At 36.7% G+C, this 22,268-nt stretch overlaps 1 protein-coding gene across 1 annotated transcript in view; it reads left to right on the forward strand.

Annotated features, from left to right (window-relative positions):
• MORC1 (MORC family CW-type zinc finger 1) overlaps positions 1–22,268 on the forward strand; it is a 167,818-nt gene that overhangs the window by 89,962 nt on the left and 55,588 nt on the right. The window contains exon 18 of the mRNA XM_060197115.1: positions 21,306–21,371. Coding sequence (XP_060053098.1) covers positions 21,306–21,371 — 66 coding nt within the window. The remainder of the gene's footprint in view (positions 1–21,305; positions 21,372–22,268) is intronic.

The raw sequence follows: 22,268 nt of genomic DNA on the forward strand, positions 1-22,268 counted from the left end.
AGCTTTTTTAGGCTCTATCTTCTTTGGGCCTTTATATTGCTAAACTAATTCGTTCTAAGTCTAATAGATTAGCAAATTTATGGTACTCTCTTTAGGTAGTACAACTAGGAATGCAGGTTTATTAGATCTAAGTCTACTCATCAAGGACTATTGAATACTATTAACTTTGAGTTATATAATTGCCCCTAGCTTATGGCTACACGTACACCTGTACCTATTACTTGATACACTTCCCCATACCTAATATCTGTAACTTTGTTAGATGGTGTGTCATCTAAAGTAGATGTAGGTAGTCCCATGTGCTAGGAAAGATCTCACCAGGTTTGAATTTGTGAGGTTAATATCTCAAGCTCCGTATCTCTGGTAGTCCACTATAAGTGACAGCATAATGTGGGATGGCAGCACTAGTAGTGATCTGGTTGAGGTCACCATAGGTGGTATGGTGGTAAAGAATCAAAGAACTATTGAGAAGTGTGGGCATTGACTTAGAGGTTCTAGGACTAGGAGAAATGAGGACACCAAAGAGAATGAAAGGGGTTTCTTGGAGTCTTAGAAAGAGCTAAGAATAGGAATAATCAATTGTCATTAAAACCAGGTTAGTTGGGGTTTTGTTTTTTTATGTTAATCCAATGGTTAGCATCTATAGTCATATACTAGATCTTACTTTACTTTGTGGCCTTTAGTGGTATATGAACATCTTCACATTTTAGATACTGACAGGGCCAAATGGTCTTCATCTGTCTGGTCTAAAGTTGTAGTTGACTTAGATGTTTAAAAAACTATACACACACACACACACACATATTTTTAGAGCTCCTTGAAAAGTTTAAGCCCAGTTTTAGAGTTTGATCATCTTACAAATCTGAAGTATTGATTACTTAGGCTAAAGCAAATATTTGTACTTAGAGCTATGGGTTTTGCAGTTAAAGAACTTGAAGTATTATATCTATTTCCTCTCTGACATATCACTGAAAGTCTGTGCCCACCCACCTCACCCCTTAGTAACCATTATAGTTTTCCACAGTTTAAAATATGTTTCTTGCTTTGTTTTGTGGTTACCATAAGTGTAATAACTAGCACTGTGTATCTAGAAAAGACTCTTTTAAGTTGATCTTGATTAACAAACATTTGTTAGCACTGCTTTGTCTTTTAATTCTCTCCCCTATTTGCTTGTTCTTTCCTATTTTTAATGTGTTTTTAGTTCTAGTCTACTACTATTCACCCCACTTGGAACATGTATTCCTTTGCTTCCTCCTTTCCTGTGGGACTCACTTCAGTAGTTCTTGTAAGGTGGAGTTGATTGTGGCAAATTCCTTTAGCTTTTGAATATTTGATAAAACCTTTATTTCTCCCTCATATTTGAAGGCTAATTTTGCAGGATACAAGATTTGTAGCTAGAATTCCCTCTCCTTTAGAACTTTGAATAGGTCATTCCACTCTCTTCTTGCCTCTAAGGTTTGTGAAGAGAGATCTGATGAAAGTCTTATAGCTCTGCCTTCCTATGTAACTCCTTTCCCTAGCAGCCTGCAAAATTGTTCCTTGTAGTTGAATTTTGATAGTTTTATAATAATGTGCTTTGGCTTTGGTCTTTTTGTGTTTATAAATCTGAGTGATCATTCTGCCTCTTGAATGAGAATGTTCTGAGAGTTTCCAAAGTGAAAGAAATTCTCAGCTAAAATTTCTCTGAAAATGAACACTCAGCCTTTGGCCTTGTCTTCCTCCTTAGATATACCCATCACTCTTATATTTGATCTTTTAATGGAGTCTTCAATTTCACAGAGAGTTGCTTTAGTCTTTGTGAACCATTCCTCTCCCTCATCTTTGAATTCAAAGAGTGGGCTGGCCATATTGTCTAGATTGGAAATTATTTCTTCTGATTGTGTGGGTCTATTTCCTAAACCTTTTACCTGGGCGTGGATTGCAGTTAGAGAGTCTTTTACCCCCCTGGAGTTCTGTTTGAAAGTTTTCTTTCATGATTCCTAACTCCTTAGTGAGTTCTGACTAAAGTTCTTTTAATAAAGCTTTGAAGACTCTTAGTGAACTGTTCTGAGTTCCTCTCTTGTGTTTTAATTTCATAGTAAAAATACTCTTTCAATTCTTGCTTAGGTTTTTGGAGAGTCCTCATAATGAGCTTTCTGTAGTCTGTCTCTGACAGTCTCTCTAAATCTGTAATTCCTTGAATTTCCTCTGTTTCATTTCTGTCTGGCCGATATGGCATGGTTAGCTGTTTAGTTGTTTCTTTGTGCATTTTTTTGTCCTGGTTATTGCTGACCAGCAGGTGGTGCTGTTGTGATCTCTAGGCTTCTCTTGTTTATATGATCTGCGCCGGGGGTTGGGGTGGTGTCTGTTTTGGGCTGTCTTGTGGTCACAAATGCTCTGTTTTATGTTGTGTTCTTGCTTTAAATACAGAAGGCTACCCCCCCCCCCCAGTCAAAGACTGAGAGGTTTTAAGCCTTTTTCTCTTTTCTTCAGGCACTAGGAACAACTTTCAATGCTTGCTATGCTTAAAATGAAATTGGCAAAATGGAGCAGCTCAGCACCTGAGGCTCCTGGAGCTTTGATTTGATTTTGCTGTTCTTCAACCTACACTCCTTTTTGCCCCAACCACACGTGAACACCCACTTGAGGCTGCAGAACTTTCAGCTGTAGATTATGATTTCAGTTGTGTCTCATATTTATTTGTTGTTTTGGGAGGAGAGCCTGTTCATTCCCAGTTATTCCATGGCCACACCTCCTGGAAGTCTACCATGGCTTCTTTATTCAGGGACAGTATTTTCAGGTAGAGAGACACTCAATGGCGCAACACACTGGGGGTCCTCTCAGTGATGTAATACTCCCACATAGTGTACTGAGTCTTGAACCTGGGTCTTATGTATGGCAAAAGGTGCACTCCCAGGTGAGTTATTCTCACCCTGCTTTGATTTTGCATCCACAGATTATTCTAGAAGCGAGCATACATTCTGCAGGATTTTTTTTTTCCTTAGTGTTTCCAGGACCCTGTATATGCATGATTTCACTGCTCCGGACTAGTGTTTTCAAAGAAAAGGAGAGATACTACAGTGTTTCAGCTTCCTATGATGCAAAAGTATTTGATGCAAAAGTATGTACTGCTAGAGCTCAAATCTGAGTTCTGTCTATGCTGAGGCAAGCATTCTATCAATGGAGCTCTCTCTCCAACCCAAGAGAAGATAATTCTTAGAATTACTATACATCTTGGATGATTAGATTCAGCTTCACAAGAGTGCATGTGATGAATAAGGTAGTTTACTTTCCTTCAGAAGTTGCACATAGAACCTCATAGAGGTCAAAAATCAAGTAATATGGCCAAGATTAGAAAGCACCTCTACAAAGGTTCAATCCTTTTTATTTCATTACATTTCTTCCCTGAGAGTTTTTTTTTTTTGTGCTAGTCATTCTTTTAAAAGCTAATAGCATATTAATACAAAAAGCCAAAGTAATATTTATTTTTTAAAAATTCAATAGCTAGAACATTATCTTCAGTAAATATAGGTAACCATGGCAATTTCAAGTGAAAGGCAGATAGTGTATACAGAATATTATTTCAATCTCTTAATAAAGCAATTATATCTCTGTTTACTGTACAGATTCAGCATCCAAATTTGCAACTTATGATTGCATAGAATTATATGCTAGCCTCCTCAAACAGAATCCCAGGAGGTCAACAGCATATGTACAAATGTGTTAAATTCTGTATTGATATCAGGAAAGAATATTCCTGTATAGATATCAGGAAAGATGTTCCGTCAAATAGAAGAATCCTGTGTAGAGTGGAAGACCCTTGGGCTTAATATCTATTATTATATCTATTCCTGGGGTCTTAGAAGATAAACTTTCATTTCTAACTCCAGTTTCACTTTTTAAAAAGACGATTTTTACTGGGCAAATGTTTTACAAGATAGTTGTTGTCTCAGATGTACAATTTCATATCTCCCCCAAGCTTGTGTCAGTTTCACTTTGTTAATTCCCTTAACCTTGCTAAGGGTCTGTATGCAAAGTCAGCCATCATCTGGGATCATAACCTCCCCCTTTAGTATCAAAATCTCCCTTAGATATAACAATCTCCCTTAGATATAACATTTTGTAAAAGTTTTAAACATCTCTTTCCCATACTCCACTTCCCAACAGCTTAGCTTTCTACAGCCTTAGAGTTTCTAAGATTTGGTAACAGAGACACAAAATAAAGTTATCACAGTCTGTGGTTATTTCAATACACAAAAATAAAGTCAGAAATTTCCAATATGGAATGACTTGATTCTTTAACACTCTATATTTTTGTGACATTCAGCACATCCTAAACTGACTTTATTTTTATTACTATCTCTAGTGATCTTTTATTTTCAGTTCAGTCACAGTTGACCCTTGACTATTAATAGTACCAATGGGGAGTACTGCCATAGCGCAGCGGATGAAGCACAAGGACCAGCTTAAGGATCCCGTTTGAGCCCCCGGCTCCCCACCTGCAGGGGAGTCGCTTCACAGGTGGTGAAGCAGGTCTGCAGGTGTCTATCTTTCTCTCTCCCTCTCTGTCTTCCCCTCCTCTCTCCATTTCTCTCTGTCCTATCTAACAATAACGACATCAATAACAACAACAATAATAACTACACCAATAATAAAAAGCAACAAGGGCAACAAAAGGGATAATAAATAAATAAATATTTTTAAAAAATAGTACCAATGAAATCAAAAGACTTTAATTGCCTTTTTTGTTTGTTTATAATTGGGATGCTTTATTCATTTGTGGTAAAAGTTTTAATCATAGCAGGTGGAGTAATAGATCTCTGCCATAATCATTTCTAAGTGTCCTTTTATTTCATAAAAATTTGAACTAGAACCATAGATTCAATCTGTTTCAAATATAAAAAAAAAGTTAACAGCACATAAATAGAAATCTACTCCCATCAGCTCAAAGCACATGAGAAACCGTACCCTGCTTGTTTTTATGAAAATAATCCTAGTATTTTTAACATAATTTCAGCATTCGGTGCCCTTAGCCAAAGCTGTTTTTTTGTAGTCATGCAAAGTTTAGGTTAAGGTCCATTCTACTGTGGGCAACCAGTTCATTTTGAGATGGTAATTGAACACATACTTACTCTTGGTTCTATACCTTGGGGCACTGTGGACAACATGGAGTAACTCAGAATATAAACTCCATGATTTCAGGAAGTCATAATATTATTTACTGAGAATCTCTATTTTGCCTAAAATATACCTTGTGTGTTGTAATTAGTATAGAGATGTTGAATGAGTCAATAAAACACATTATCAGACAATATGCAGTCTGTTTTTGGACTAAATTATATAAGAAATTATCAACCATTCTAAGATAATACTGGCAGTCCAAAGTATAATATTGTATAATACTAAAGGATAGTGAGGTCAGTTTCACTTAAAAAAAAAAAAAAAGAAAGAAAGAAAGTTATAAGGAAAATGGCATCTACATTGTGTGTTATGATCTATTGATAGGGTAAATAGAGGGAGAATTAATAGACATGGAGAGTGGTTGGAGGGAAGAGTGGTAGAGAAAGTGAGAGAAGCACCTGCAGCACTGTTTCCCCATTTTCTTTATAATTAGTGCATGCCTTTCTTAAAGTATGTTTTGTTTTCTGCCCTGTATTATAATTTATTTTTCACCACTTTTGAAGTTTCCTGATGGAGATGTGCTCATCTCCCAGGGGATTGAACCCGTATCCTTGTGCTCTGTAGCATGTGAGTTCTAGTGAGTGTGCCACTGCCCGCCCCCAGATACAATTTAAGTGTAGGCTAGATATCATTTGGAAATCAAGAACTAGCTAGTATGTTACTGTGATTCACAGTGTCTATTGATGGTACCTCTCTCACTAGTGGGAAATAATGAGATGTATCCCAGGTGCTTATTTTTTGTCCTCTTCTTGTTCTATTTTCCTACATTGATGAGATCTGGGAAACAAATGTAGACACTGCCTAGATCTTCACACACTTGTTTCTTTCTTTTTTCATTCCAGCTTTCATAGAAGGAGGCTTTCTAATTTGGAAATGAATCATTGACTAGGTACATCAAAGACATCTCTGAATCTTAGATTCTGTACTCCTGGGTTTTGTATCACTGACAACCAGGTAGATAGAATAATAGTAGCATGGTGACACTATTGATAATATCAGAAATCAGCAGTTATCATTCAGATCCGTGACTGATGTGTAAATAGCAAAATCTGACTTAGGATGCCCTAGTTAGAGAATACTCAGAGTGAATTATTTGGGGTTAACAAAGGTATCCCAATGATTACATTATCTGCCAGGAGAAAATTAAGTAGCTAGACTCAAAGCTGTCACTTCCACAGAAGGTATGTAATTCAATCTCTGTAACATTTCAAATAGTTGTATCAAATATAATAAATGGGAAGAATGAAGCTAATGGAATGAAATAACTTCAATAAAGTCACACATCTTTAGATGATGAAGTTGAAATTTGTTTCCTTTTTAACTTAATTCCAGCATGGATCTGTCCACAGGATACATACAGACAGAAAAGGACATAAGAACATTTACAAAGGCAACAAGTAAATCATATTTATTTATGAAGAGAAATATTTAAGTTCAGTAAACTTAATTGGAGAGCTCAGATTCAATTTGTAATAAATAAGCTGTGTTGGCAAGCCAGGACCCTCTCTCTATAAATTGTGCTTCTGAATTAGTCTATGCCATTCTTTTTTCTTCCTGAACAGATTAATGAGTAATCTGCTTCCAGCTCATTCTTTCCCTCCTGCTTTCTCTACCAAGTGACAAGTGCCACCTAGTGGTCAAATGGTGAAGCATTATCATTTTCATTCTGTCATCCTTGATTGCTCATCTTCTAGGTGGCAAATTATTTGGATAACTGTTACTTTTTCAGTCAACCTGGACAGGAATTTTAAAAAAATTATAGATAAACCCTCTGTCCCCGCTTTTTTGCATTTGAGGACTTTCCTCGATTTTTTTTCCTTTCTCAATTTAGCACACGTCTTAGATTCTTATACCTTCTATATTATGGCAGTGGCAAATATGTCACTATTATGCACTAAGAATATAGACCCAGGAGATTTTATTCAGAGTTTTCATATACCACTTTAAATCCAATTGTTAGATCATCATAAGATAGATTGTAAATTAATTCCTTGAGTTAAGCATTCACTATATTTACCTTTGCACAAATATAAATATTATTAGTGAGTAGTGTGTTTATACAACCAGTATGTTCATCCAGCGTGTACTGTATTGTTTATATGTCATTTAAGTATTTCTGGAATAACCTTTTCTGATTAATAATCATTTCTTATATTAGAATCCAAATTTTTCTATTATGACAGTAGTCACCTTTCTGGCATTAATAACTTATTCTCTGTATGATTCCCCCACCGAGCTATTCTGTAATTCTTTCACATTTTCTCTGTGCTTTTCTGAATATCCTTGTTTCTTCTGTCTTCTGTGAAGTTGTCTCTTCTCCTTCAGGTCTTCCAAGATGTAAAACTAATGTTATGTCTGTATGAAGTATTCTCTCATTTTCCTGCCTCTAAAACTATCTCCTTTCCCCCATTTTCTTCATAATTAATGCATGTCTTTCTTAAAGTATGTTTTATTTTCTGTCCTGTATTGTATTTATTTTTGTATCTGATCTGCCTCCTATATTAGACTCTACACTTTTCAAAAGGAAGGGCCATTCTTTTAAAATTTTTTATAAAATTTCTTTATTGGGGAGTTATTGGTTTACAATCGACAGTAAAATATAGTAGCTTTTACATGTGTAATATTTCCCAGTTTTCCACATAACAGTGCAACCCCCACTAGGTCCTCCTGTGCCATCATGTTCCAGGACCTGAACCCTCCTCCCCACCCCAAAGTCTTTTACTTTGGTGCAATATGCCAACTCCAGTCCAAGGTCTGTTTTATGTTTTCCTTTCTGCTCTTGTTTTTCTATGAATGAGATCATCCCACATTCATTCTTTTGTTTCTGACTTATCTCACTTAATATGACTCGGAAGGGTCATTTTAAATTTATCTTTGTGTTAGTATTTATCATGTTTTATCTTCGCTGATCTTTCATGTAATAGGTATTTACCAGAACTGAAGTATCATTTGTTGTTGTTGTTATTTACTGGATAGAAACTGAGAGGAAAGGAAAGGGGGGTGTAGAAAGAGGAGAGAAAAAGAGACTCCTGCAGAACTGCTTCACAACTCCTGAAGCTTTCCCCCTGCAGTAGGGAACCTCAGGTTTGCACCTAGGTACATGCACATTATAACACATGCAGCCAACTGAGTGCACCACCACCTGGCCCTCCACCACCTGGCCCTCCTGAATGAAGGATTCAAGGGATGGCTGCATGTGTGTAAAATTCTTCACAAATAGGTACAAAAGTTTTTAGGTTTTTGTTTTTTTAAGTTGATTTCTTTGAGTCTATAAACTTACTACCATCTGTCTACATTATAGAAAACCAAAATGTTCTGTTACTTGGTCAAAATAAAGTGTTGCATTTGGGTAGGGTCACAGAGCCTATATTTGGATTTCATTTTTCATATTCAAAGTCTTTGCATCATATGAATAGCCTTTGGAAAATTCTATGCCTGTTGGAAAGGAACTCCAGCAATAGCACTCTATTCTTTTGCAGTACTCATGTGGACACAAAAAATGAAATAGTAGAATCTGGCAGTTCCCACATTGGTTGTTTTAGCAGTAAATGTAGAACAAAGAAGGCTGGCTGAACTTTTAGCTGTGTTTTTCAAATTGAAATGACATATCTGAATACAACTTTGTAATGAAGAATGTGAAAGCATTTTTTCCCATTTAGAATTTAATCTTTTTAATGTGTCATTATTGTGTAGGTTGCTGAGATTTCAAATCTGTGTAGCTACAGAGACAGATGCCTTAGAAAATATATTTATTCATCTAGAATACTTTTCAGCCTCCTTACATAAGCTGCCATGATCTAGAATTTATTACACCTAAAGACCCTTGTTTAACAAGAGGCTATTACACTCACTGTAGTTGAAGTATTTTATTTTATTACTCTTGCAACAAAGATCTCATTTCTCTGTGGCGATGCATTACTTTTGCAAAGGGATAATGCATAATATATTCACACTTGTAGGCCCTGTGTTCCCAGCATAGCAAATGAGACACTAAACCAATTGTTGATGATAAAATATTTTAGAAATTCTTTGGGGGCAAGATAGCGCACTTGAATTGTGCACTTGTTTTGTTATGGGCACAACCCAGGTTCAAGCCTGGCCTCCACCTCACTGAAGGAAGCTTCAATATCGTGTTGTATTTCTCTCTGTCTCTGTCTTTCTCTCTGAAAAATTTGCCCTGGAGCTTTGAATCCCCAGTGACAACAATAAAGAAGGGGTAAAGAGGAAAGAAAGAGAAAAAGAAAGGGGGAAAAAAAGGGAGGGGAGAAGAGGGGGGAAGGAGAGGGAAGGAGGAGGGAAAGAAGGTAGAGGAAAAGAAGAAAGAAATCTAGAAAGAAAAAGCACATGTTTGAACAAGAGTGCAAGAGAGGGAGGGAGGAAAAAAAATTTCTTGAAGGCAGGTATCATGTATTCTTTATATTATGTATTATGTATATTATATTACCTGACCCAGAACTGGGCACAGTAGATGTCTGCAGAAAATGTTTAACTTGTTTATTGAAATCATTGTCCAAATTATTTTCTTTCTCATACTTTTTTGAGAAGCTGATGTCTTATTATTTGACACAATATAATTCTTAGTTTACTAAACACATCAGGACTGCACCAGCAGCTAGAGAGAGATCAAGGAAAGGAGTGGTGTGGGAAACTCAGGTTAGTCACTACCCCTGGCTTCATAAATGTAGCCTCATTTGTCCTAAAGGTTGAAACAGAGGTTCCTTATGGTCTGCTCCTGAATTTCACAGAAATAACCAAACAGTGCTGCTGAAGGGGGATAATAGGAATGAGAGTCCAGAAAGAACTAGTCTTCCTTCTAAGAGAATGACAGAGCTTTGACAGCAGCAGGTAGTCTTACTACACACTCCCTTGCTCTGTATGTCAGCTATTTCTATCTCTTATCTGCAAAAGGTGAAGAGAGTAGAGGCTTGAGTATGCTACTTGAAATGACTTTCACTGGAGAAAATACTGATTTGGGTTTCAATACAAGTATACCCACTTGATTTCTTTCCTACAAACTTTTCTTAATCTCTTGCATTGTATGTATCAGCAGCTGTCAATTAGTGCGCATGCTACCCAGGAACAAGAACTAGCTTCCTGAATGTACCTCAGGGCCTATTCTCTGACTCTGGTCAGTAAGGTACAGATATATATATATATTTACAGATATTTTATACTTTTTTTTCTTTCCCCAAAGCAGGCTACTTATTGATTTTTCCTGAAGGAAGCCTGTAGTTCTGAGAACTAATGCTCTTGAATCCTCACTAAGCTCAAGTTCCATTTCTTATTTCCTTAGAACTATCTCCTCACTTATTCTGTACCTACACCTGCAGTTCAAATGCAGTAGAAAAACTGCATTTAATGACTTTTCTGATATTGAACTTGAATCCCATATTATGAGCCCCTTGTTAAAATCATACTATACCTTGTTCCTCCTAGTCATAGCTTTGGTCTGAATCATGTCCCTTCCACAATCCTCAGCCCTACAGGCTCAAATAAAATTCAAACTTGGTTTCATTTGAGTAGTATTTTCCACCGTGCCCATTGCCGGCGTGTGTTTTAATTTCCTCTCTCCTTCAGGCCATTTGCCTGATGAGTTCCTCCTACTAATGAAAGAGCTCTCTTAGTACACCTGGGAATACTGTTTTATTCCTAGTGAACTAAATGTATTCTCATGGCTTTTGCTTTGCAGTGGTCTAGAATTATTTCTCCTATATTAAAAAAAATTCTCAAGAAGTTCTTTTATCAAGCACCACTAATAATTATTCTGGCATTTGAAAAGAAATACTGACTCATTGGAAAAGTCATGACACATTTTTGCATAAAAAAGCAGAAAAATACATCACAGTTTTTCTGACAAGCAAATATTATTTTAAGTGTTTCTGTACAAGAGGATATCTAATTTGGTGGGTCCTAACGTTTATGCAAATTCTGGAACCCTCTTTCAAAAAGAAAGTACAAAATTATAAACATGCAATTAGGGACAGCAACGTGGAAAGAACCTGTGTAAGGGAAGGGAGGTAGCGTAAAGGTTAAGCTCTATTTATGGTTTATTTTGCCACTGATTCTGCCTATTTGTGCATTTGACTACCACAGGGCTCTTTTCTTTTTTCCTTTTTTTGTAGTAAAATATAAAATGTTTCCCATATTTCCAGCTCCTTTCTACTCTCCAGTTTATTCATCAACATGTCCACAATAATGTATTTTGGCAAATTCTAAAACTACCTTGAATGATTTCCATAACTGTTCTTAATACATACATGAGGAAGTTTAATGGATTCCTCATCTGTGCAATAGGTTTCATGACAATAACATTCAAATTGTGCCACTGTTTGAAATAGCTAAATTGTACTGACTCGTGTAGTCCTCGTAGTTATCCGATGATCTTTATGATTCCCTTTTTTTATTAGATGAGGAAACTGGATCATAGGAAAGTAACTCTCTGAAGGAGGAGTTAGGAAACTGCACAGCTGTGACTTTTGGCCGGTGTGGTCTGGCTTCAGTCCCTTCACTCTTGCTAAACACCTGCCTCTCTGTGAAGGCTACTGAAGAAAGAGAAGTTGTGCTCCATCTGAAACACTGCTTTGATTTTTAGCTTAAAGTTATTTGAACTACTAATTACTCGGCCTTCAGTGTAGGTGGGTAGTTCTTCTGTGTGGGAGAAATTAACAACTAATAGTAATCATATAGCCCCGGTATTTTTTTTTCTTTTTAAGGACCTCTGTCTTTATTAAACAGATTCAGAGCATGAAAGGGTGGCTTTTGAAAACTTTACTGAAGAAGAGGGGCTTAGAAGTCCTTTAGAGAAGGCTGAGGCACCAGGGCTGTTCTTTGTGAGTAACAAACCTCAGTCCTATATGATGTCTCTAGTTCTTGATCCTAGTAACCCACTAGCCCAGTAAAGTCCCAATAAATTTTAGAGTTTATGAGTGCTAGTTGCCCATCATTATTGGCAAACTATTAATTTTTTTAACTTTATAGTTAATTAGTTTTATTCTGAAATCTAACATGAGTTTTCTGGAGCAGAGGCAATTATTCTCTGGTTATAGCAGATTAATGTTAATTCCCTTTGTTCATGTTCCACCCCTGGGGTAGTGGTTGAGTCTTTCTGCACATACCAGAGTTTGTTCTACCAGCCAAAAAGAAATGACACATTTATGTAGGATAGAAACAGTCACCTCTCCCATCCCCCAGTGCCCAAATGCACATACATCTTAGCTCTCTGGGAAGGATCCTGAGTTTGCACTCTTAACTTTTGGAATCTAGCTTCTGCACCTTTACAGTGCAGGCAGTGTTTCCATGGTCCTAGAGCTCTCTGTGTTTAAAATGTAAACCATCTGCCCCTGTAGGTAGGTAAATTTCTCTGGAATTTTTTCTCTGGGTAAAACCTCTTTAGATGTTTTCTCATAATTATTAAATTAAATTAAATTCCCCAACTTGTAATTCTAGTCAAGATCCCAGGTTTGGTAGTATTTGCTCAGAAAGGAACACAACGATAGTTCTTTTCAGTCCAACAATCTACTAATATGTGAAGTTAGAAAGAAGAATCTAGGAGTCGGGCTGTAGAGCAGAGGGTTAAGCGCAGGTGGCGCAAAGCACAAGGACCGGCATAAGGATCCTGGTTCGAGCCCCGGCTCCCCACCTGCAGGGGAGTCGCTTCACAGGCGGTGAAGCAGGTCTGCATGTGTCTATCTTTCTCTCCCCCTCTCTGTCTTCCCCTCCTCTCTCCATTTCTCTCTGTCCTATACAACAACGATGGCATCAATAACAACTACAACAATAATACAACAAGGGCAACCACAGGAATAAATAAATAAATAAAAATAAATAAATAAATAAAATATTTAAAAAAAAGAAAGAAGAATCTAATGCCTTTCAGGTACGTGAATTTGTGATCCCCCCCCCATCTTTTTTTGTGACTAAATAGTGGGTAACAAGGTTGTAAGATTTCAGTGTATAGTTTTACACCATATCCACAACTAAATCCTGTGTCCCCAAATTTGTGATTTTTGAGTGACCTGTATGAGAACAGTAAGAGAACCTCACTTAGGGACCAGGTAGTGGGGCACCTGGTTAAGCGCACACAATGCATAAGGACCTTAGTTCAAGCCCCTGAGCCCCCCCTGTGGGGGGGAAAACTTCATGAGTGGTGACGCAGGGCTTCAGGTATTTCTATCTCTTGCCCTCTCTATCTCCTCCTCCCCTCTCAATTTCTCTCTATCTTTATCCAATAATAGGCAAATTTTAAAAAGCTTTAAAAAAAGAAAAATACATTATTAAATAAACATTTAAAAAAGAAAGAGATCATTATTTACATTTACATTATTTCCTAGTGCCCCATATGATCCTTTTGCATCTAAAACGTTCTTTAATTCTTGAGCTAAGGATCTCTGTCTGTTTGTTTGTTTTGTTTTGTCTCTGTTCTTCTTGCTAGAGCTACTTCATCTCATGCAACTTTTGTTGATTCAATCAGGACTTCATAAATTTGTAAATAAATAGTAACAGTCTCACCTGGAAGAGGTTATAAGTAAATACTGACATTAAGAAGCTTCCTAGGTTGATGGTGATATAAAAAGGTGATGCTGGATGTTCAGCTGCATGGGGTGGGAGGGGAAGGGGGAGGGGGTGGAACACAGTCTTTTGGTAGTGGGAGTGGTGTTTATGTACACTCCTATTAATTTGTAGTCATATAAAAAAAGAAAAATATAAAATAATTTAAAAAAATTAAAAGGTGGTGGTGATGATAGAAAGATGCTCTTCTTAGTTACTAACTACTTATTAAGTATGTGAGTCAGAATTTTCTTTTAAAATTGTTGCGTGTCTTTTTTCTTTTTCTTTCTTTTTAAGAGGATATACTAATTTTTCAATTTCTTTCATTAACTACTAGGGAGAGTGGTTGCTGGCTTATATGGTCAGAAAAAATGTTAATTTTTGTATTAGAAAAAGATAAGTATTTAAAAAGCAAAAATAAGGCTCAGGTAGACAAAATAAGGGGACCCAATATTTATTTTAAACAGTGAAATTATTAATTAACTATAATAGAACTTTGCCATGTGCACAATCCAGACTCAAGGCTGGGACCCACAGCACTGAAGAAAGCTTTGATGTTGTGGTGTCTGTATCTCAATCTATCTGGAAAGATAAAGATAAAAAAATTAATGTTATTTAACTTGAAATGGGGCTAGTGGGGGCCACTGCTGTGTGTAAAAGGATTCACAGTGGGGAGCTGGTAACTGGTTTAAACAATACAAGGTTTATTAGGGTGAAACAGATAAAAGGTAAAATAAGGAGCCATCATCAAGGGTTAAGAGTACACTAGGTCCATAAAGTCTGAGTATAGTTATCAAAGATTTAGTCCCATAAAGATAAACAATTATCAGCTCTGGTAAAGGTTGCTCATGGCTATAGAGAGGTCTGAAAGTTTACCGACTATCAGAGTCACACATGTTTAGTTCCCAGGAGAAGTAGCCATGGCGGATACCTGGTGCACCTCTGCCAAGATGCATCTGACCAGGAGAAGCAGCAGCAGCCAAAAGAGTGCGACCTGCTCAAAGTCCCATGCTTTTATACATTTCCTTCTCTGTTTGTCCCACCTCACGGTGACGTCATTTGTGTGCTAATAGCCCCAAACTCCTGTTGGGTCACAACAAATTAAAACTAATATAAAGGAGATATGGAATTAAAACATTTTAATTTACATCCCTAGAGATGTAAATAGTAGTAGAGGTCAAGAGTCAATACAATAACATTATATAACAAAAAAACCTGTGTATCTAATTATATTAAACTGGCATAAAAATTTATGCAAACCTAGGCCCCTCAAAATATTTCACTTGAAGTGTATACTGCTTTGTCATGTACACAGTCCAAGTTCAAGTCCACACTCCACCGCGTTGAAGGACATTTCAGTGCTGTGGTCTCCTTCACTTTACTCCTGTGCCTCTACTTAAAAATAATGATGCAACTTCTGTCTATGAGTGAGATCATCCCATATTCATCCTTCTCTTTCTGACTTATCTCACTTAACATGATTCCTTCAAGCTCCATCCAAGATGAACGTGAAGAAGGTGAATTCACCATTTTTAATAGCTGTGTAGTAGTCCATTCTGTATACATACTACAACTTACTCAGTCACTCATCTGTTGTTGGGTACCTGGGTTGCTTCTAGGTTTTGGCTATTACAAATTGTGCTGCTATGAAGGGAAAACACAAAGCAGAACTTGGACTAGAGTCAGTATATTACACCAAAGTAAAAGACTCTGGGATGGTGGTAAGGAAGGTTCAGGTCCTGGAACATGATGGCAGAGGAGGACCTAGTGGGGGATGAATTGTTATGTGAAAAACTGAGAAATGTTACACATATAAAAACTACTGTATTTAAAAAAATAATAATCATGCAAAAAACCCAAATAATTTAGCTCTACTATATATTACTACTAATCTAGGCTCAATCAATTCTGCCATGTTAAGAAAAAGATTCATCTCAGAGTGAGCAGACATCAGTAGAAAATATGCACTGGTATTTAATATAAAGTATCTGTAAGTGATACTATCTGACAAGTAGCAAAGATGTAGTCACCTTTTGAATGCAGAATAGTGGCGATGTTTCAGCTATGGAAGAGGTGAGCAACAGGGTCTAGGCACATTTTTTTTATCCTGTCAGTTATAAACATTTCATTGAGTACCTATAAAGTTCTAAGAGTTGCACTAGGCACTATATAAAAATGTGTTTAGCACACATGGCAGAAGCACAAAGACAGGCGTAAGGATCCCGCTTCGAGCCCCCAGCTCCCCACCTGCAGTGGGGTGGCTTCACAGGTGGTGAAGCAGGTCTGTATCACAGTCTCCTATGATACAGATGTTAACCTGTAGCTATAAGACAGCATGATACATACCATGGTAAAAGGAAGTGAAGGTGTGAGCGGAGGCTTTTGGCATAAATGTGGGCTATGGATGCTTGGCATCATATTCTCATTACTTTTCTGGAAGTTTTTTTTAAGTGCAACATAGAAAACAGGAAAATCCAAACTTAAATTCAGTCACACTGAGAGATAAATATCAAAATATTGCTAGAGCTGCTCAATGCTGTCAAGATAACAAGGGGGAATCCACAGGAGGAAGGGGAAAGAAATGGAATAAAGCAGCCAGCATTCACACATCTAAAGAATCAATACAGATATACTTAGTGAAGAAAGTTGTACTTTACAGTGGAAAAGCTATAGCCATTGTTTGCAATAACCAGGAGAAAACATTCCTTGGGGATCTCCTTTGAGCAGCAGACATAGAAGATGTAGAAAGCATATAAAAGTGCTCAGAAATGGCAGTATTTCCAGAAGCAGTGTTTGTCGAGATGAAAAGAGGTTTTGTGAAGTTCTCTTCCTGGAAAACCTAATGTTTATAGTGAGACAGCCCAAAATGAACTATTAATAGCTTTAGTTAAATGATAGACCACACACACAAAAGAAAAATGTTAATATATGACCATGACAATCTGTAAGTTTATAGTATAAAAATAAGATTCTATAAGGAGTATCCACTCAAAATAAGTTATGAATGACAGAATAAGCAAATGCACTAATTTCTTATATAATATTTCTCAACAAATCGCAAACAGAAATCCCTCCATGTGAAAAGGGAATCTGCAAAGCATTTATAGCTAAAACCATGCTTATTAATAAAAGAATAAATATCTTTCCCTAAGATCAGTAATTAGGCAAGGTTTTTTTTTTTTTTTTTACAACTCTAATTTAGCATTGTATTAGAGAATTCTAGACAATGGTAGAATAAAGAGATAAAAGGAAATCAAATTTCAAAGAAAGAGAAAACATTTTATTCTATAATGTAATAGTCTGTACACAAAATCATGTTGGGACCTATTTTTAAAAAGTTACAGAACAAATGACATGAGCTTAGAAAAGTTACAGGGCACAAATCAGTATAAAGAAATCAACTATTTTGACATACTTGCAGCAAATAATTTGAAATTGAGTTAACAATATCTGTAAATTTGATAGCAAGGGACTACAAAGTATTGACTGTATTTAACTATAGAATTAAGACTAAAACTTGTTTGATAACTTGAATATAAATGTCCTGGAGTAGAGCACATACCATATTATGTGAGGGGATCAGTAACTACTTTTTCTCCTTTTCTTTTTTTCTATGGGGGGGAGGGGATACAGCTCTTCGCCACCATTTGTGAAGTTTGTTTTTTGCAAATCAGGTCTGAGAGTTTGAACCCAGATCCCCTCAGATAGTAAGGCCCAAATAAGGCAGATCCCAAAAAGCTAATTCTGGGTGGGTTCAACAAATGACACTCACTGCTTAGACAACTGAGAGATAGTCTAAGGCCATAGGATAAAGAGAGAACTACAAAAGTTGAACAAGAACGAGAGACTGACTCACTTAATAATAATCCTATTGGTCAATATCACTCCACCTCATCATCTGGAGCCATAGAAGCACTTAATTTGAATTAATTATTTTTAAATAGTATAAGATAGTCATTTCATCCTTTTGCTTGTGGTTGTCAAGTTTTCCCTGTACCACTTATTGAAGAAAATGTACTTTCCCCGTTGTATATGCTTTAATCCTTAATTGTAAATTAATCAGAAGGTATGTGTATTTGTAATTTTGATAGACACTGACAAATTATCTCTAACAGACCTTTTGTGCTAGAATTTAGTCATTCTGTCAACTATTCCAAGGGCATTTGAACAAGTACATTCTGTCTTTAGAGAGTACGGAGTTCGACCTGGTGAGGTCTTTCCTAACACATGGTAACAACCATGTTAGATGGCACATCATCCAACATAGTTACAGATACTAGATACAGGTTAGGGTTTAGGGTACTGGGCACAGGTGTAAATGTATCCAGAAGCAAGGGGCAATTATATAATTCAAAGTAATAGTACCAGTAGTCCTTGGTGATTAGACTTAGACCTAATAAACCTGGAATCCTAGCTGAAGTAACTAAAGAAGGCACCATGCATTCTCTAATCGATTAGACTTAAACTAAATTAGCTTGGCAATCTAGCCAAGCAGTCTAGCCATAGATACACACAGTGTGTGTCCAGTCTCTAGAGCTACTGAAATAAGGTGTTTATGAGAAGAAAGGGACCCTTCAGGCAGACACCTCCACAGCCTGGACCTAGTCAGAGAAATCATGCCCTAGCCTACCACCTTGTTTCTGGATCTCTGTTCCCTTGGATGTGTGTATGCTAATTTTTATAGAATAAATGGAGTCTTCCACATCTCTCTTTCTGCGTTTATTTGTGTACATATGTGTATATGTGTGTATGTTTGTATTTGTGTACATATGCATTAAACTGACTTCACACCACCTTAAAATAGCCTATAAGAGGAATTACAAAGTTTAAATGCAACCAATTAAAAAGTATTTGTATGCATACTAAGTGCTGTTAAGTACCATATAATAAGCTTGAAATGAATGGCCACTATATGACATTCCACATAGTAAGAAATAAAGGAATTATACTGTATTTTCTTTTACCTCTTTTTTCCATCTTTCTTTCTTTCTCTCTTTTGGATAGAGACAGAAAGAAATTGAGAGGGGGAATATTAAGAGGGAGAGAGACAGAGAGACACCTGCAGCAATGTTTTACCCTCCACAAGTGGGGACTAGGAACTTGAACCAGAGCATTGTAATGTGTGTGCTCAGCCAGGTGCACCACCACCCGGTCTCGTGATACTGTTTTCTGTCGTGGTGGTTATCATTCTTGACTGCATACTGAAGAGCTTTAATAAATACTGATGTCAAGTCCCATCCTACACAATTAAATTAGAACTTCATAGTTTTTAAGTATTCAATGTTCTTCAATATTTTGAATGCTCACCAGGTGATTTTAATAATATACATTCAACTTTGACATTTCTTCCCCACCCCATATTTCTTTCTTCCTCCTCTTCATTATTTTAATGAAGGGAATAATATTGTGTAGTAAGTAGTTGTGATGAATCTAGAGAAGATTCTGAACTAGAAGCAATAAAATGAGTAGGTTGTAAGAAATCAATCAAGAGATGATAAAATCTTTTGCAAAGGGTGATGAATTGATACTAGTACAAAGTTTAGATTTAAAAGGTAGCTTAGGGTGGCAGGGGTAGGTAGCATAATGGTTGTGAAGAAAAACAAAACAAACAAAACAAAACAAAAAAACCCTCTCATGTCTGAGGCTCCCAAGTCCCAGGTTCAGTGTCATGCACCACCATAAACCAGAGCTGATCAATGCTCTGGTAAACAAAACAAAACAAAACAAAGATAGCTTAGTGGAGAAATCTACATTGCTTGGTAGGATTGAGAGTAATGGTGAGCCAAGTGTAGCTTATCTTAGATGTGTGGATGTTTAGTAATATTACTCATCAGAAGAAAGAGTGAACTAACTAGAAAGTACAAGTTGAGAGTGGGTGTAGGTGTTAATAATGAATTGCCAGAAATTGCCAAGATGATATCAAGGAACATTTGGATCTCAGGATAGAAGGAAAAAATTCCACCTTCTTCACATTTATGCAAGTCATTCTACTTGTAAAAATTTTCAGCAGCCAGCTGGCATTACTCTTGGTAAAAAATATTTATTGATTTATTTTTTTTTTCAGTTAAAAATATAGGTAGGTATTTGTTTTGACACCAGGGTTATCATTGGAGTTCAGTACGTACATGACAACTCCATTACTCTCTGTGGCCATTTTTTAAAATCTTTTTTAATGATAGAGAGAGAGAGGAGGAGGGGAGAGAAGGAGAGAGAAAGAGAAATATCTGTGGTATTGCTCTACCACTTGTGAAGTTTCTACTCTAGTCCTCAGATAGGGACTTGAGGCTTGAATTCGGATCCTCACACATAGTAATGTGTGCACTTTATTTATTTATTTATTTATCATGATAGAGAATAAGAGAGAGATCAGGACACTGCTCAGCTCCGGCATACAATGTCACCAGGCATTGAGGCTGTGACCTCTGTGGCCTTAGGTATGCAAATTATCTGTCTCCCTGACCCTAACCCAGCTCTTAATCACTCAGAACCTCAATTTATGAAGTAGGATACTCACAAGAGCAAAATAAAGTTTCATTCCCAGAGAATCTAGACCTTCACCATGATGGTGACTGTAGCACAGTGAAAATGAAGCAGATCCCTAACCAAATTTACGTTCCATGGGAGTGAGCCTGCACCTGAGTGCTGAGGCCTACATTGCTCTTTGTCTTCTCTCTGTGTGCTTTGTCAACACTTAATCATTTTATTATATTAATTAGCACATCAAAGTATTCACTCCTAGGGAAAGAGAGAGACAGGCTGGGAGTATGGATCTAGCTGCCAATGCCCATGTTCAGCAGGGAAGAAATTACAGAAGCCCTTCTGCACCTTCTTTCCACGTTCTGCACCCCATAATGACCCTGGCTCTATACTTCCAGAGGGTCAAAGAATAGGAAAGCTTTCAAGGAAGGGGATTGGATACAGAGTTCTGGTGGTGGGAATTACATGGAATTGTACCCTTCTTATCCTATGGTCTTGTCAGTACTTTCATTTTATAAATAAGTAAATAAACAAAGTATTCACCCGAGAAGTGTTTCCTTTTTTCAGAAAGAACTGCTCCCTCTTTCCCTAGCTATGCCTCTGAGGACAAGGCAGTGACTGGACAAGGCAGGGTTAGGGACATAGTTAAGGTCAGTCTGCCCTTAAAACTTCATTGAAACTCAGACCCAGAACTTTAATTAGACTGTAAATCACTAATACCCCCAATAAAGAAAAAAAATTTTTTTTTGAATTAAATTGAACTATTGCTGAAAGTCAGAATTCATTCCAGATACAAATCTGCAAGCAGGGGATAAAAGTCTTCAGAGAGAGAAAATGAGGACTGTGAAGATAGTGTTTAATACCATAACACCCTGAAATTGTTCATAAGATATTTGCTTTGTAGTGCTTCAACAAACAATTGGATTTTTTTATCCTGTCCAGTCCTTTCTAGTATAAACATTGAGACAGATTATCTAAATTGAAAGAAACCTACCTTTTAAGTAAGTATTGGTTAGAATATACTATTGAACCTCTGAGAAAATGAACACTAAATCATTGTAATTTGTCAATTGAAAGTTGCTTTTACTTACTTTTGCCTCATGATTTTTCTTCTATAAAAGTTGCTTCAGTTTATACCAGCAAGGGCCAAGGATTTCACTGCCACCTGTCAAACATCAGTAACTAAGGTAAGTCATTAAATGTAGAATTGAACCTTTTGAGTCTTGTATCCCAAAGAAGTGACAAGACCCAAAAGAACCAAGTGCTGTCACAGTTTATGAAGCTTAGAAAGTAACGTGTCAATAGATATTTTTATTTTATTTGTTTTAGTTTTTATAAGATAGAAAGATCAAGATAGGGAGCAAAAAGAGAGAGGAAAAGCAACCCTAGCATCAATGCTTCTTTCAATGCACTGGGGGCAGGACTTGACCTTGTGTTGCACACATGGCAAAGCAGCGCGCTATCCAGGTCAACTATTTTGCTGGCCCTCAGCAAATATTTTTGACTGCCACTAATTTCTCTTATTAGAGGGAAAACTCAGAAAGGGAAACATAAACAAGAAAAATTTAAAGCATTCATCTTAACTGGAGATAGTAATCATGTAAATTATTTTAATATATTTCCATTATTTCAAAATTCATTCTATAGGGGAAATTATAATATAATGAAGAGATATTAATATTACCTATGCATATATATTTGCCTGGAAATATATTGAATATGCAAATTCTTCATTGTTCCTTGTGTTTGCTGAATGTCAAGTTACATTATGTACTTTAAATATCTATTACTTGAAATTCAGAGGAAAAATTTAGAGTTTTTGGAGCTTTTCAGTTATATAAATCATACATGTAAAAAAATGAACAATTGTTATTATTACTTGGTGTCACCAGGTTCTTGTATTATGACATTTCACTGTCCCCAAGACAAGTTATTTTTTGACATTTTATGCTGTTTATTTATTTTGGATAGAGACAGAGAAACCGAAAGGGGAGGGGAGATAGAGAAGGAGAGAAAAAGAGAGACAGACACCTGCAGACCTGCTTCAGCATTTGCGAAGCTTCCCCTCTGCAGGTGGGGAGACA

This window comes from Erinaceus europaeus, chromosome 9 (assembly GCF_950295315.1).
Source record: "Erinaceus europaeus chromosome 9, mEriEur2.1, whole genome shotgun sequence".
Classification (NCBI taxonomy): domain Eukaryota; kingdom Metazoa; phylum Chordata; class Mammalia; order Eulipotyphla; family Erinaceidae; genus Erinaceus; species Erinaceus europaeus.